At 42.9% G+C, this 13591-nt stretch overlaps 1 protein-coding gene across 6 annotated transcripts in view; it reads right to left on the bottom strand.

The window, feature by feature from the left end:
• The window catches only part of LOC147028714 (ephrin type-A receptor 7-like), a 468482-nt gene that overhangs the window by 243517 nt on the left and 211374 nt on the right, over positions 1-13591 (bottom strand). For 5 of the 6 annotated variants that reach the window (XR_015057684.1, XM_085879380.1, XM_085879383.1 and 2 more), the window contains one exon: positions 304-774. The exons of the other annotated variant lie outside the window; for it this stretch is intronic. Coding sequence is in view for 4 of the 5 variants with exons in the window: in XM_085879380.1 (XP_085735506.1) it covers positions 304-774 (471 nt within the window). In the remaining variant the exon portion in view is untranslated. The remainder of the gene's footprint in view (positions 1-303; positions 775-13591) is intronic. 6 annotated transcript variants of the gene reach the window in all.

Genomic DNA, 13591 nt, shown 5'->3' with positions numbered 1-13591 from the left:
GTTCAGGTCCGAATCCAGATCCGGCCTATCAGTGGGATACAAAACGTAAAGTGATCAGCCTGGTGGAGGTATGCGCTCGACCGAGTGCCCCTCGTTGTTTTTGTTATCAGGATTTCAAGCATTGTACCAAGTATTGTTATTGACGAATCCAACAATACACCAAGGATGAAAACAGTTATGGGAAACAATAAAAATAAATAAAATTGCAGAATTACTTTCAGGAGCATCAAATGCAGGAAAGCAGTATATGATGGAACAAATTGAGACAATATGCTAAACAAGACAACCTTTTTGTGTGCCTACCCGCTGAGTTGATTGAAAGCCGTACAGAAACAGAAGCTGGGGCTTTCGGGCTGCGTGATGAAACACCATTGAGAGAAGCCACCTCAAAAACATAGTCATATTGGGAGTCCAGGCCCATCACAGCCACTCGCGTCTCTTTGAGGTCCACATCTCCGGGAAGGATGCGCACCTCTTCACCGCATGGTGTGCATCCACCCTTTGCAATCTCCTCCAGCCTGTTTTCAGTGCCAGGCACCATCGCAACAGTGGCAGTCATTCTTCCATTGCTGTTCAACCTTCGAGTAAGGCCATCGGTCATTTCTGTGCTGTTTGAGCTCACAAGCACATCTTCAACCTTTTGTGCACACTTTTGACACATCACCTGGTAAGCCAGGTCCATCCGACTCCCAATGTCTGATGGAGGACTCCATTCTAGTGTGACCCATGAGGCATTTAGGCTGGCAACCAGTTCACGAGGTGGTGAGGGTGGACCTGTAATCAAAACATGTCAAATGATGGCAACATTAATGCTCGACCAAGATTGGTGACCACATAAAAAAAAAAAAAATTCAAATCAAAATTAATCTGTAGAACTTAAACATGACTCTCGTGATGCAGAACAAGCTCTGTATTTCTGTGCGCTTCAGATTCTGCATCGATTGTTTAAGCTCCAAAATCCATTTGCTAAGAAAATAACATTCTGTATTGTTTTGGGGGTGCAAAAGAAGTCAATGAATCGGCCCTTGCAAATAAAGTCCCAGGAAAGATCAACCTGCCCTGTCTCACCGTAGGCACATTGAGACGACAGATGGAGTTTTCCCATTACAATCTCAGCATGCCCATATATCACTTGAACTGCAGGTGCAAGCGGCTGGCATCGCACAGAGCAATGGTGCCAACATCTCAAAATGACAGAGATTCGGCGGCTCACACCCGTTAAAATGAAAGCTGGATGAGCAATGAAGATTCATTAGCGGTTCTGTGCCCGATTGGCTACATCATCATTAGCTAGCATTTTCAAGCAAGGCTGTAAACATGATTTAAGACTTTACTATTGTTATTTAGCAAAACAAAAGTGTGAAAAAAAACTCATTTATTCAAAACACACCAACGCTTATCAAGGCTGAACCGACACTTTGCAGGCCACATCGTGTAGATGCACGTTAATTAGACATGCTGGCTAATTGCAGTCCATCTATTACATCACAACTCTTGTGAAGCTTCCACCTCAGAATCGTTGTTGAAACTCGTAACCTACACCAAAATAATGAAGGGACTGATTTGAATGGCATTGCAACGGAACCGAGCAGATTTCGGTCTCTACAGTCTCTTTGTTGAGGCAAGATTTCCAAAATGGTGGCACACCATTAGATACATGCATTTATATGCGAACATGCGGAAACAAAAAAGATGAAAGAAATGTCATCACATGTTTTACTACTGCACTGAATATTAGTGAATTGTTAGAATAATCAGATGGAAATTGCCCATCAATTATGCTTTGCATTTGCACATACTTTCAGGCAATTTCTATGCACATAAATGCATTGAAATGGCACTGCACATAATTCATTCTGAAATTCCACTCCGCTGAGAAAGCAACACATGCCCAATGCAAGTTAATCATCTTCTCAACATTGAATGATAAAGTAATAAAGCTTTTGGTATTAACAAAAAATTTACTCATTGAGCCATATTTGAGATGGGAGATTAAATGAGATGAGAGGTAAAGTATGTGCTTGGATTTTAATTTATGTTTGTGCTTGCCTTTTGCACAGAGGGGAGTAAACCTACAAGCTGTGATCTCAGTGCATACAGTACGTGCAAGCAAACCTCAAACAAGGACACACTCAAGGATCCGCATGAGTGTGAACACCCAAACAAACTCGTACACACACTCTCAATCTAGCGTGCGCGTGCACACACACACACACACACACACACACACACACACACACACACACACACACACACACACACACACACGCAAATAAAGATCCTCATGAGCGTGCACAACCACAAAATCTCATACACGCACACTCAAACAAGCGCACACCAATTAGACCCCCCCGACTTTGAGAGTTTATTTACAAAAAAAAAGGTCCGATTCGACTGGTGTGTTTTACTTATTTATTATAAAGCATACTTTGGGGCACTATAAACTGGGCGTCTGGTCGTTCAGCTCATTGAACCTCGTAAGCATCAAAAAATGTTCTGATATTCCATGCATGCCGAGCGAAACAAAGGAAAATCACGTTTTGTGGTCCTGCGACGTCAAAAATTGGCCCACGGTGTACAAATTTCACTGAAATGATGTTTACACGTGTCCTCGACTACAACTGAAAAGTTATATGTGATCAGATCACCATTTGGGGTCGATAGTTTCATTTTCATTCGCAAAATAAGCAATTTTTTTAAATCTTTCATTTGGGTCATTTTTCAAATTTGGGGCCATTTTATATGAATTTCATCGAGAACAACCTATCCCCAAAACGATTTTAAAAACTACCCAAGGGCATAGGCTGCATTTTAAGGGGTCAGCCGTGTCTTCATATAGAAAAATGAAAAAAATTTATCACCAATCTCCCGAAACTGACCCCTTAACCGCTAAATGACACAATTCACCCGTTTAAGTACTTCGTTCCATGTGGTTTGGATTAGGCTTACAAGAAGTAAATGTTGCCTGCATATATATGGCAGGGTTGTAACGTGTTAAAACTTTGATACCTCTATCGTCACACTGGTTGCTGGTTGGAGACATCTAATCATGTTTCTATCTTTGCAGGTTTTTCTGCTTCAGCTCTCATTGATCATGGCTGACGACTGTATGCATCATCGCTGTTGTGGAACAGAAAACCAGACTATCAAACAATAGACTGATAAAACTTGGGGGGGGGGGGAAGTTGAAAAATGTGCCGCATTCTACTTAGACAAACCTGATTCCAAATACCATTCATCGTCAGAAAAAAAACTACCAAAATTCAAATCCGGACGGTATCATTCAGCATGCTACAAAGGATTTACGCCAGTCCCGTCTTCAGCTGGTTCACCTGCAACATCCATCATCGTCTTCATCAGAACCTCAACGCAGAAGTGCCACCAGTGACGTCACTGGTTTGTCATCTGGTGTTTTTTTGATGATGTTTGCTCGTTTTGCAACAAAAAAGTGCATAAAAGTCAACCAGAAAAAGGACATCCAAACAGATGCATGCTTGATTCAGCTGAGAGCGATATCAAGGACATGAGGATACTGAATCGTCTGCAAAGTGGGTAATATTGACTTTCATGCCAAGGAAGTCAGATACCACAACAAATCTAGACAAGATTATGCTGATTCCCTCAAAAAAAGGGATCAAAATAATTAAAAAAAAAGACTAGTACCAGGAAGTATATAAGGAATTATATGAAAAAAAATGCCCAAACATGGTGAAAAGGTTCAACGGGACGGGGCGAAGAGCAACCGCCCTTTGGTGGCTTGAGGTGTGTATAGTTTGTTCTGTGGCATGTGGATTCGTGCTGATCAAAATGATAGTGATATGCCTTGCTACAGAACCGTGTTAAACAAAGTTCTGACCAATTTTGGTGACAACCTCTCTTCCGTAAGTCCATGTAATCGATTGAGGATCATCATATTTTCCTCCCAAATGAAGGAGAAAGATGCTAAGAGGCTGCACAACTTTTGATAAGCATCCTGCTCGAAGTTTTAAAGAGTGCCAACTTGCTCCCCCTTGCTCTGAACACAGAGCGCTTCCAGAAGGGACAGGCGCCAACTCTTGAAAAATGCATCAAGTTTATACTAGATGTCATCAGCCAAGACTAGCAATCCAAACAAGCGGGACACAAGAGTCGTTCAGTCTGTCAGTGATAACCTGCGATATAATACCACCAAAGGGCATGTGAAACCAGCCAAGCACCTCTGTATTGGAGTGGCTGTGAAGAGCATGATAGGCAGTGAGAAAATCTGAAAAATTCTGCATAGATTTGGGCATGCAGTATCATGTACCCAGGAGGGCGAAGTTGTTACCAAGACGGCAGAGGACTTTGCTTGTAAAGATCGTGCTACCCCAGATGGAATTTGCATGGGGTCTGGTCTTGCTACGGAAATTGACTGGGACAACTGCGATGAAACCACTTCTACTCTCGAGGGGCTGCACAATACCATGGGAATTGTAACCCAGAATGTGAAATATACATTGACCCCCGGTAGTGTAAGGCACACTCCTGAAGGTGATAGAAACGAGCCAGTAAGAAAGAAAATATGACAGTGCCTCACAGCAGTGTAGAAAACGCTGTCTTCCATACAGAGGGCAGCCGTTCACTGCCGACATCATCTTCCAGCTATACGAGCCTGTACAGCTGGAGAACTTGTGGGAATTAGAACACAAGGACCTACTATGAGTTCTGTCATATATGCACAATAATGCTGCCCCATTGTGGAGAGGATGGAATTCTTTGATGACCGTTGACCCCTTGATAATCCATAAAATCAGTTACATGGAGAACATCCAATTACCTCCCACCAGACTCGATGTTGTTTGACACATGATGCTGAAAAAAAAATGCATGATGTTTGACCCTGAGAGAGGAGGGAGAGAGAGGGGGGGGAGAGAGGGGGAGAGACAGGGGGCGTCACAATTCTTCTTCTTCTTCGTTTGATATGACGTCACAATTGACGCTGGGGACCTGAGTATGTTTCCCAGGTGTTTCCCAAGTTATGGCCATTTATGATACGGTTGGTCTGATCTAATTGAACCAATGCCCCAATCCAGTCGTCGTTTACGAGAGCGAGGGAACGAAGCTGCACATACTGACATGCACTCGTGCTAATAAGGAGTGTTCTTATTAGTACGATTTTGGTTTCAATTGATTCCTCATCCCCAAATACCGAGAGCAAGATACCAGAATTAGCTTTCTATGTTGACTAGTTCTCGAGTTATTATCTTTTCATTTGTAGTCGAGAACTTGTGTAACCATCATTTTAGTGAAACAAGTACACTGGCCCACTTCCTACATCACTGGAGCTGAAAACGTGATTTTCCTTTGTTTCGCTTTGTAAGCGTGAAAAATCAACATTTTTGGTGTGAGCACGTTAACGCCCCGGAGTTGAACCAACAGACGGCCAATTCCTAGTGCCCGAAGGTATGCCTTATCATGAAACACAACACAGCAGACTCAGACTTTTTTTGTAAATGAACTTCAAAAGCTGGGGGTCTGTAAGATCCTCATGAGCATGCACATCCACAATCTCATACACGCACGCTCAAACAAGCACACACTCAGATCCTTATGAGCATGCACATCCACAATCTCATGCATGCACACTCAAACAAGCACACACTAAGATCCTCATGAGCGTGCACATACATAATCTCAAATATGCACACTCAAACAAGCACACACTAACATCCTCATGAGCATGCACAATCACACAATCTCACACATGCACACTCAAACATGCACACATGAAAATCCTCATGAGCATGCACAATCACACAATCTCAAATATGCACACTCAAACAAGCACACACTAAGATCCTCATGAGCGTGCACATCCATCATCTCATTCATGCACACTCAAACAAGCACACACCAAGATCCTCATGAGCATGCACATCCACAATCTCATACACGCACACTCAAACAAGCACACACTCAGATCCTTATGAAGATGCACATCCACAATCTCATGCATGCACACTCAAACAAGCACACACCAAGATCCTCATGAGCGTGCACATACATAATCTCAAATATGCACACTCAAACAAGCACACACTAACATCCTCATGAGCATGCACAATCACACAATCTCACACATGCACACTCAAGCATGCACACATGAAAATCCTCATGAGCATGCACAATCACTCAATCTCAAATATGCACACTCAAACAAGCACACACTAAGATCCTCATGAGCATGCACATCCATCATCTCATTCATGCACACTCAAACATGCACACACCAAGATCCTCATGAGCGTGCACAAACATAATCTCAAATATGCACACTCAAACAAGCACACACTAACATCCTCATGAGCATGCACAATCACACAATCTCACACATGCACACTCAAACATGCACACATGAAAATCCTCATGAGCATGCACAATCACACAATCTCAAATATGCACATTCAAACAAGCACACACTAAGATCCTCATGAGCGTGCACATCCATCATCTCATTCATGCACACTCAAACAAGCACACATGAAAATCCTCATGAGCATGCACAATCACACAAATCTCATACATGCACACTCAAACATGCACACATGAAAATCATCATGAGCATGCACAATCACACAATCTTAAATATGCACACTCAAACAAGCACACGCTAAGATCCTCATGAGCATGCACATCCAAAATCTCATTCATGCACACTCAAACAAGCACACATGAAAATCCTCATGAGCATGCACAATCACACAATCTCAAATATGCACACTCAAACAAGCACATATCACATCCCTAATCTCATACATGCACTCTCAAACAAGCACACACGAAAATTCTCATGAGCATGCACAATCACACAATCTCAAATATGCACACTCAAACAAGCACACATGAAAATCCTCATGAGCATGCACAATCACACAATCTCAAACATGCACACTCAAACAAGCACATATCACATCCCTAATCTCATACATGCACTCTCAAACAAGCACACACGAAAATCCTCATGAGCATGCACAATCACACAATCTCAAATATGCACACTCAAACAAACACACACGAAAATCCTCATGAGCATGCACAATCACACAATCTCAAATATGCACACTCAAACAAACACACATGAAAATCCTCATGAGCATGCGCAATCACACAATGTCACACATGTACACTAAAACACAAACACACTAAGATCCTCAGAGCGTGCACATCCATAATCCCATTCATGCACACTCAAACAAGCACACACTAAGATCCTCATGAGCATGCACAATCACAGAAATCTCACACATGCACACTCAAACAAGCACACATGAAAATCCTCATGAGCATGCATAACCACACAATCTCAAATATGCACACCCAAACAACCACACACAAAGATCCTCATGAGCATGCACAATCACACAATCTCATGCAAGCACGCACCACACACTACAGTACTGATTATTATTATACCTATTTTTCCTTTTGAAGTCATTTGAATAAACCTTTATTCATAAAACAACACTTCAATTCATTTTCGCTCTGCCTTCTCTGTAATCAAATTATAATTAGAAATATTCTGAAAAGAAACCCAAGATTAAAATCTCACTTTCAGGAAAAGCTAGCTCATAAAAAATAATTATTACAGCATGTGCAGCCATTATGTTTTGGAACAAACTTGGTTCATTTTAACTTTCATGTTTCCGTTCACATATTTCATAATCTTTCACTATTCCAAACTATTTGTTATTACCCCCACACTTCTTGAAAAAAAAAGTGGGGGGGGGGGGTTATTGTAATCGGCTTCGCCTGTCTGCCCATCTGCACAGCACGCTATCTCCTCTTAAACAGCTGTACAGAAATTCACCAAACTTGGTAGTTATGATCACCACTTGGCAAAGAAGCTGCAATAACAGCATCATTTTTGGCCCTTCCCCCTGGTGTGGGGTCAAAAGGTCAATGACCGAAAAATCCAATTACGGACACATTTAGAAAAAAAATTATTTAATGAAATTTTGTACGTGCAATCAACATTGGAGGACGCATGAAATATGTAACGGTATTTTGGATTTGAACCCTGGTTCATGCCCCAGGTGAGGGCTTAGTATACAGGCACGAAAACATGTCAACGTCACACAGATTTTACCTTGTTCCTGCTTTGTCCATGAACAGAGTGTGTTAAAAAAAATAACGGTGCATTGGTGAATGGAACAAGACTAGGATATAAAAAGGCTTAGATGTAGAAAAAGGTCATTTAGTGGGGCAACTTAGCATAACAATTGTGCATTTTGTGAGGAAAGCACCAAATTTGGCACACTAGTAGCCTAACATATTATGAACAGATTTGGATATTGGGCCATCTCAAAATTTTTGATGGCAGTGGAAAATGGCTGCCACAGCCATCAACGGCTGAATTTGAGATGGCCCAATATCCAAATCTGTTCATAATATGTTAGGCTACTAGTGTGCCAAATTTGGTGCTTTCCTCACAAAATGCACAATTGTTATGCTATATTTAGCTAAATTGCCCCACTAATTTGGCCCATCATAGCTGTGCATTGTTCACATGCCGTTAACTTTAAATCTCATCTTCTGCGTGTGAACCCCAATCTTTCATTTAACATTACTAACCAAAACATCCAAACATCCTTTTATCATAAACTTACATCATCCATTCTCATCTCCATGTAGCCATGGTAATATCACACCTTGGCCTACTCTCTCGCTACTCTACAACCAGGCAGCATCCATGGCTTTACCCTACAACCAGACAGCATACAGGACAGCTGCGTTTACATCTCCATCTCAAGAGTGGGAAACAGCGCTCACCATCAGAAGTGCACAAAATTGATACCTTTTAAGTAGATTTGACCCCACGTGGGAAGAAATGCATGGCCAAACAGCTCAGAGGCGAGCGTGCTACCAACCGAGGTCTCCAGCCATCCCTCGGGCAACAATGCCCGATGATCCAATGACATTTCCAATCCATTACCAGCTCAGCTTCGACTTTGCTTTGTGCCTTTAAGCCGGATGAGGAAGAGGCATTTACCAATATTCTTTGCAATCTTTTTAGTGCCACCCTTCACACTGTAGGACAAACTTTACTTGTGATACGAAGAGCAAATATCGATGAGGGGCAATTCGGGAGGATTCTTAACCACATTTGTAAGAAGTCGAATTAATGAGATTGCAGCCTTGTAGAACGTTATGCTTTTAATTAGTGATCCGCACGCCTGCCAATTTACTGCCTGGATGGACCAACTAAGGTCACAATCATATGGATTTGAATCAAGGGTTTTAGGCCGTTACTTCGCTGCTCCAAGCGTGACCCTGGTCACACAGCATACAGTTAATGAAAGTTTGTGAAGTGCTAAAGTGATATTGGATATGTGTGCAGGGCCAGAGAATGGCAGTGGAGGAAGATGTACGACAGAGATTATAGGGCGTGAAATATTAAGCATGAGCAATGGAGAGAAAGCTTTCAACAAAAGTTAATCTTGCTGCATTATAGTGAGGCACACACTTTAGATTGGGCATGAGGGTGCTGCTGAGTCTAGTATGTTTACGATCACTTAAAAGTCATGGCATCGTCAAATTGTCAATAATATAACAAGGGAGAGGGAGGGGAAGGAAAAACAAACAAGAGGAATACATACACCTCTGCAGGATTTTGACAAAGTCGATCACATCGCACATTCTTTCAGAACATGGACTGCTCGGCACCATAGTTGAAGGGAAATTTGACATCTGTTTGCTTGTCAAATTGCTTCCAACAGGCGGGATAATCAAGGGCAGGCACTAACAGGCCCGGACGTCACTTAATATCCAGGTTTACCTGAAGCAATTAACCTCCAGGTTGAAAATAGGGTGCCTAAGGGGGTGAGGGTTGCCTATCACAGCCTTGATGTAGTCACCATTGTGTAAGCCAGGAAACCGAACTTCAGTTTTAAGATTTTTTTTCTTTGCGTTACAAAAGGCCTATACATGCGTGCTTTACCTGTACCATCCACTAATCTCGTTTGACAACCGTCATGTGATGTCCAAATGGAAACATCTTTTTCCTGATAAATGAGTCCTGCAAGGAAGGTCTTGGCTTGTGCCATTGCACGCCATTTGTGGTTGCAAACGTTTGGCTGAAAGAGTGACCAAAGTATCCACGTTTTGCTCCATGGACCTGAAATTATCACTTCATCAACCATCCTTTATGTTTGTCCTTTTTAAGAAGCAATTGGGATTGGGGGGGAGGGCTTAAACTTGCAAATCAATGCCTTGTTTCCACCAGCTAAATGTGGTATAGCAGAGTCAGAAAAGATGCCTCACATATTGCACCTCACTGAATACGACATTGGTCAACAATCAAATTTGTATGACACGTTCTCAGATGAGTATCTGACGTAAGCCAGAAAAAAAAAATACAATGACTTCGGAAATAATCAACCATACTGACATCAACACCTGATGAACCGCAATATTGCCTTTGAGACAGCAGTTTGAATGGCAAGAATGGCAAGGCAAAGCTCACAGAACATTTGGAAGTTGGGCAACTCAAAACACACCAAGACATCTGTAGAAGGTGAATGTGATTCATGGAATGGGCTCGCTCTGAGGAAAAGGTTCAACTATGACACAACGTCGGTGATACGATAACGGGGTCACCAGCCTCAGTGGTGTATAATGGTAAGAACATCTGCTATGATTTTGGAACCCTGGATGAGTCATACCACAGAGTTTAAAAAAAAATGGTATGTGCTGCTTCCTTGCTTGAGGCTCAGCATTTAAAGGATAGAGCACAGACAAACAAACATAAGTTGGCAATACTAGTTCAGGCTTTGATAAGTCCAATGGCCTCCTCCTGCATCAAAGTTCAATGCAAGGGAACTCCGATTATTATTTAATATGCTGGAAGGATCTTGGATGTGGTGTCACTGATGGCCTGGCTAATGAGTACATGGAAATTGGAGGAACATATTCAACACTAAGCAATCATGTAGTTGTTTGAAAACTCCCACAGTAAGAATTCACGACGTGGCCTTGAAGCCTTGTTTGTGAAACCGCCAAGATTTTTCTCATGGGCCAGAGCAGTTCAACCATTACTAAAATGTCTGAATCAGATACCCCTCACTTAAACAGGCAACTTGTGCTTTGGGTGTGCAGAGTCTTTCAGATTATAAGTGACCGTAAACAACCAGCGATTGCAGTGCCTGAACAATACAATGCCACTTCATTTTCCAGCACAACCACAAATCTTCTCTGGCAGAATAATGGGCTGGCTTTGCTTCAATTTACTTGTCAACATTTCAACACTGGCTGTAAGTTGCAAAAGGGTAAAACCATTACCTGTTGTGTTGGAATAACTGTTCAACAACAACTACAACAACAGCAGCAGCAGAAGCAGAAGCAGAAGCAGAAATGTGCCTTCTATTTCTAGTATCTAAAGCTTGTGTGGGAGTCCGACATGCTTTACGTGATGGACAAGGACATGGTGGTCGTATGGCAACTTAGCTGCCGGGGTAGCTGTCATTTCTTGAAGCGCGACTGTGTCGTTGATGCAGTGCCCCTCAACCAGTACACACACTGGAACTGGTATTCATTTCGCCGACCTCGGAAGGATGACAGGCTGAGTCAACCCCCTGGTGTATTAATTCAGCAGTCGACGGGGCTTGAACTCAGGAACCTAGGATCCCAAGCCGCCACCCTAACTACTGAGCTAGGATTCCAAGCCACCACCCTAACCACTGAGCTAGGATCCCAAGCCACCACTCTAACCACTGAGCTAGGATCCCAAGCCACCACCCTAACCACTGAGCTAGGATCCCAAGCCACCACCCTAACCACTGAGCTAGGATCCCAAGCCACCACCCTAACCACTGAGCTAGGATCCCAAGCCACCACGCTAATCACTTCAGGACCCTTGGATCCCAAGCCGCCACCCTAACTACTGAGCTGGGATCCCAAGCCACCACCCTAACCACTGAGCTAGGATCCCAAGCCACCACCCTAACCACTGAGCTAGGATCCCAAGCCACCACCCTAACCACTGAGCTAGGATCCCAAGCCACCACCCTAACCACTGAGCTAGGATCCCAAGCCACCACCCTAACCACTGAGCTAGGATCCCAAGCCGCCACCCTAACCACTTCAGGACCCTAGGATCCCAAGCCGCCACCCTAACTACTGAGCTGGGATTCAAAGCCACCACCCTACCCACTGAGCTAGGATCCCAAGCCACCACCCTAACCACTGAGCTAGGATCCCAAGCCACCACCCTAACCACTGAGCTAGGATCCCAAGCCACCACCCTAACCACTGAGCTGGGATCCCAAGCCGCCACCTTAACCAATGAGGCAACACCAGGCTGACAAGGACATGAAGACCGAAAAGACATATTATGGTGGCACAGTTTTAAAATGGCGGTTTTTATTTCAGGCATACATTAAACCCAAAACATCAAACATTCTTTTTTTTCTTCTTCTTTTATAAAAGCAACACTTATTGTCGAGAGCCGTAATTATCAAAAAAAAAAAAAAAGAGATAAGTAGAAACAAAGACAAAAAGTGCAGGCAGCAATTTCGCTGAGTGCAATTGAGGCTTCCTTTGCAATTGTTGATGTGAGTAATTAAAAGCAAAATTGTAAAGAGAAAGGAGTTTTTGAGTCCGACAGACAGGATTGTATGAAAACACAAAGAAAAAAAAAATGAACTAAATTTTCAGGAACAACCGAACAGCATAACTGGGAGACAAATTTAAAGTCCAAGAACATGAAGTCTCTCGGCAAGGTCGAGATTGCTCAGAAAGAGGCGCTGAACCTGCCACGAGGATGGACCACGACTATAGGCCGGTACGAAGGATGGACAGGGAAGCCTGCTTAACGTAATGCAATCTCCTCTGCTGCAAGAAACCTGCTCCTCTTCACCTCCCCCACACCCTCCCTACTCCCTTTATACCGCCTTCCCCCTTCCCACAAGGGAACATTAGCCACTCTTGAACATAGCAGAACCCTCATATGATTCATGGAGAATGCAGCACCACAGATGACAGATGCAAACAACAGCCTCACAGGAAGAAATGCTGTCAACTCCTGTACTGTCCTTCAATATAATCCTGCTCGACCACAAATTAAAGAAAAAACTATGGCGCAAAGTGCCAAAGATTTAACAGATTATCATAGTGGCCAATGGACGTCCTGGTGTCACTGTAAGGTCACCTCAATTCACCAGCAACAAAAATGCCCACAGTACACCTTGAGCAGAAGAGCTATTTGCAGCATGGCAGCAATGGCAGAGCAGCAAATCGAACAGAAATGGCACATTCAAAATGCTACCAAGGCTTCCTATTCTCATGTTAATTGGAAAGAGAGTCCAACTGGTGCCATATCTTGTTGATGTTTTTGGTTCAACAATGGATGAAATGAAACCGTGCCTTGTGTCAGTGACGAAGTGTGAAATGAAATAAAATTGGAAATCTGTAACGGCGAATCCACAGTGTATTGTTAATTATATATTTTATTGTCCAATCGTGCCACCAGGCATATGAAGCTGTTTATGAACCTCTGCCACTTTCTTCGGTCTTGGGACCAAGTTTCGATTTTATTCCAGGTGACCTTCATTCCTTTAATTTCCTTCTCGACTGTATG

This window comes from Eptatretus burgeri, chromosome 4, assembly GCF_056783735.1.
Source record: "Eptatretus burgeri isolate ZD-2024b chromosome 4, Ebu_testis_v1, whole genome shotgun sequence".
Taxonomy (NCBI): domain Eukaryota; kingdom Metazoa; phylum Chordata; class Myxini; order Myxiniformes; family Myxinidae; genus Eptatretus; species Eptatretus burgeri.
Note: the sequence above shows the minus strand (reverse complement) of the source record. Positions and strands in the feature narration are given on the sequence as shown.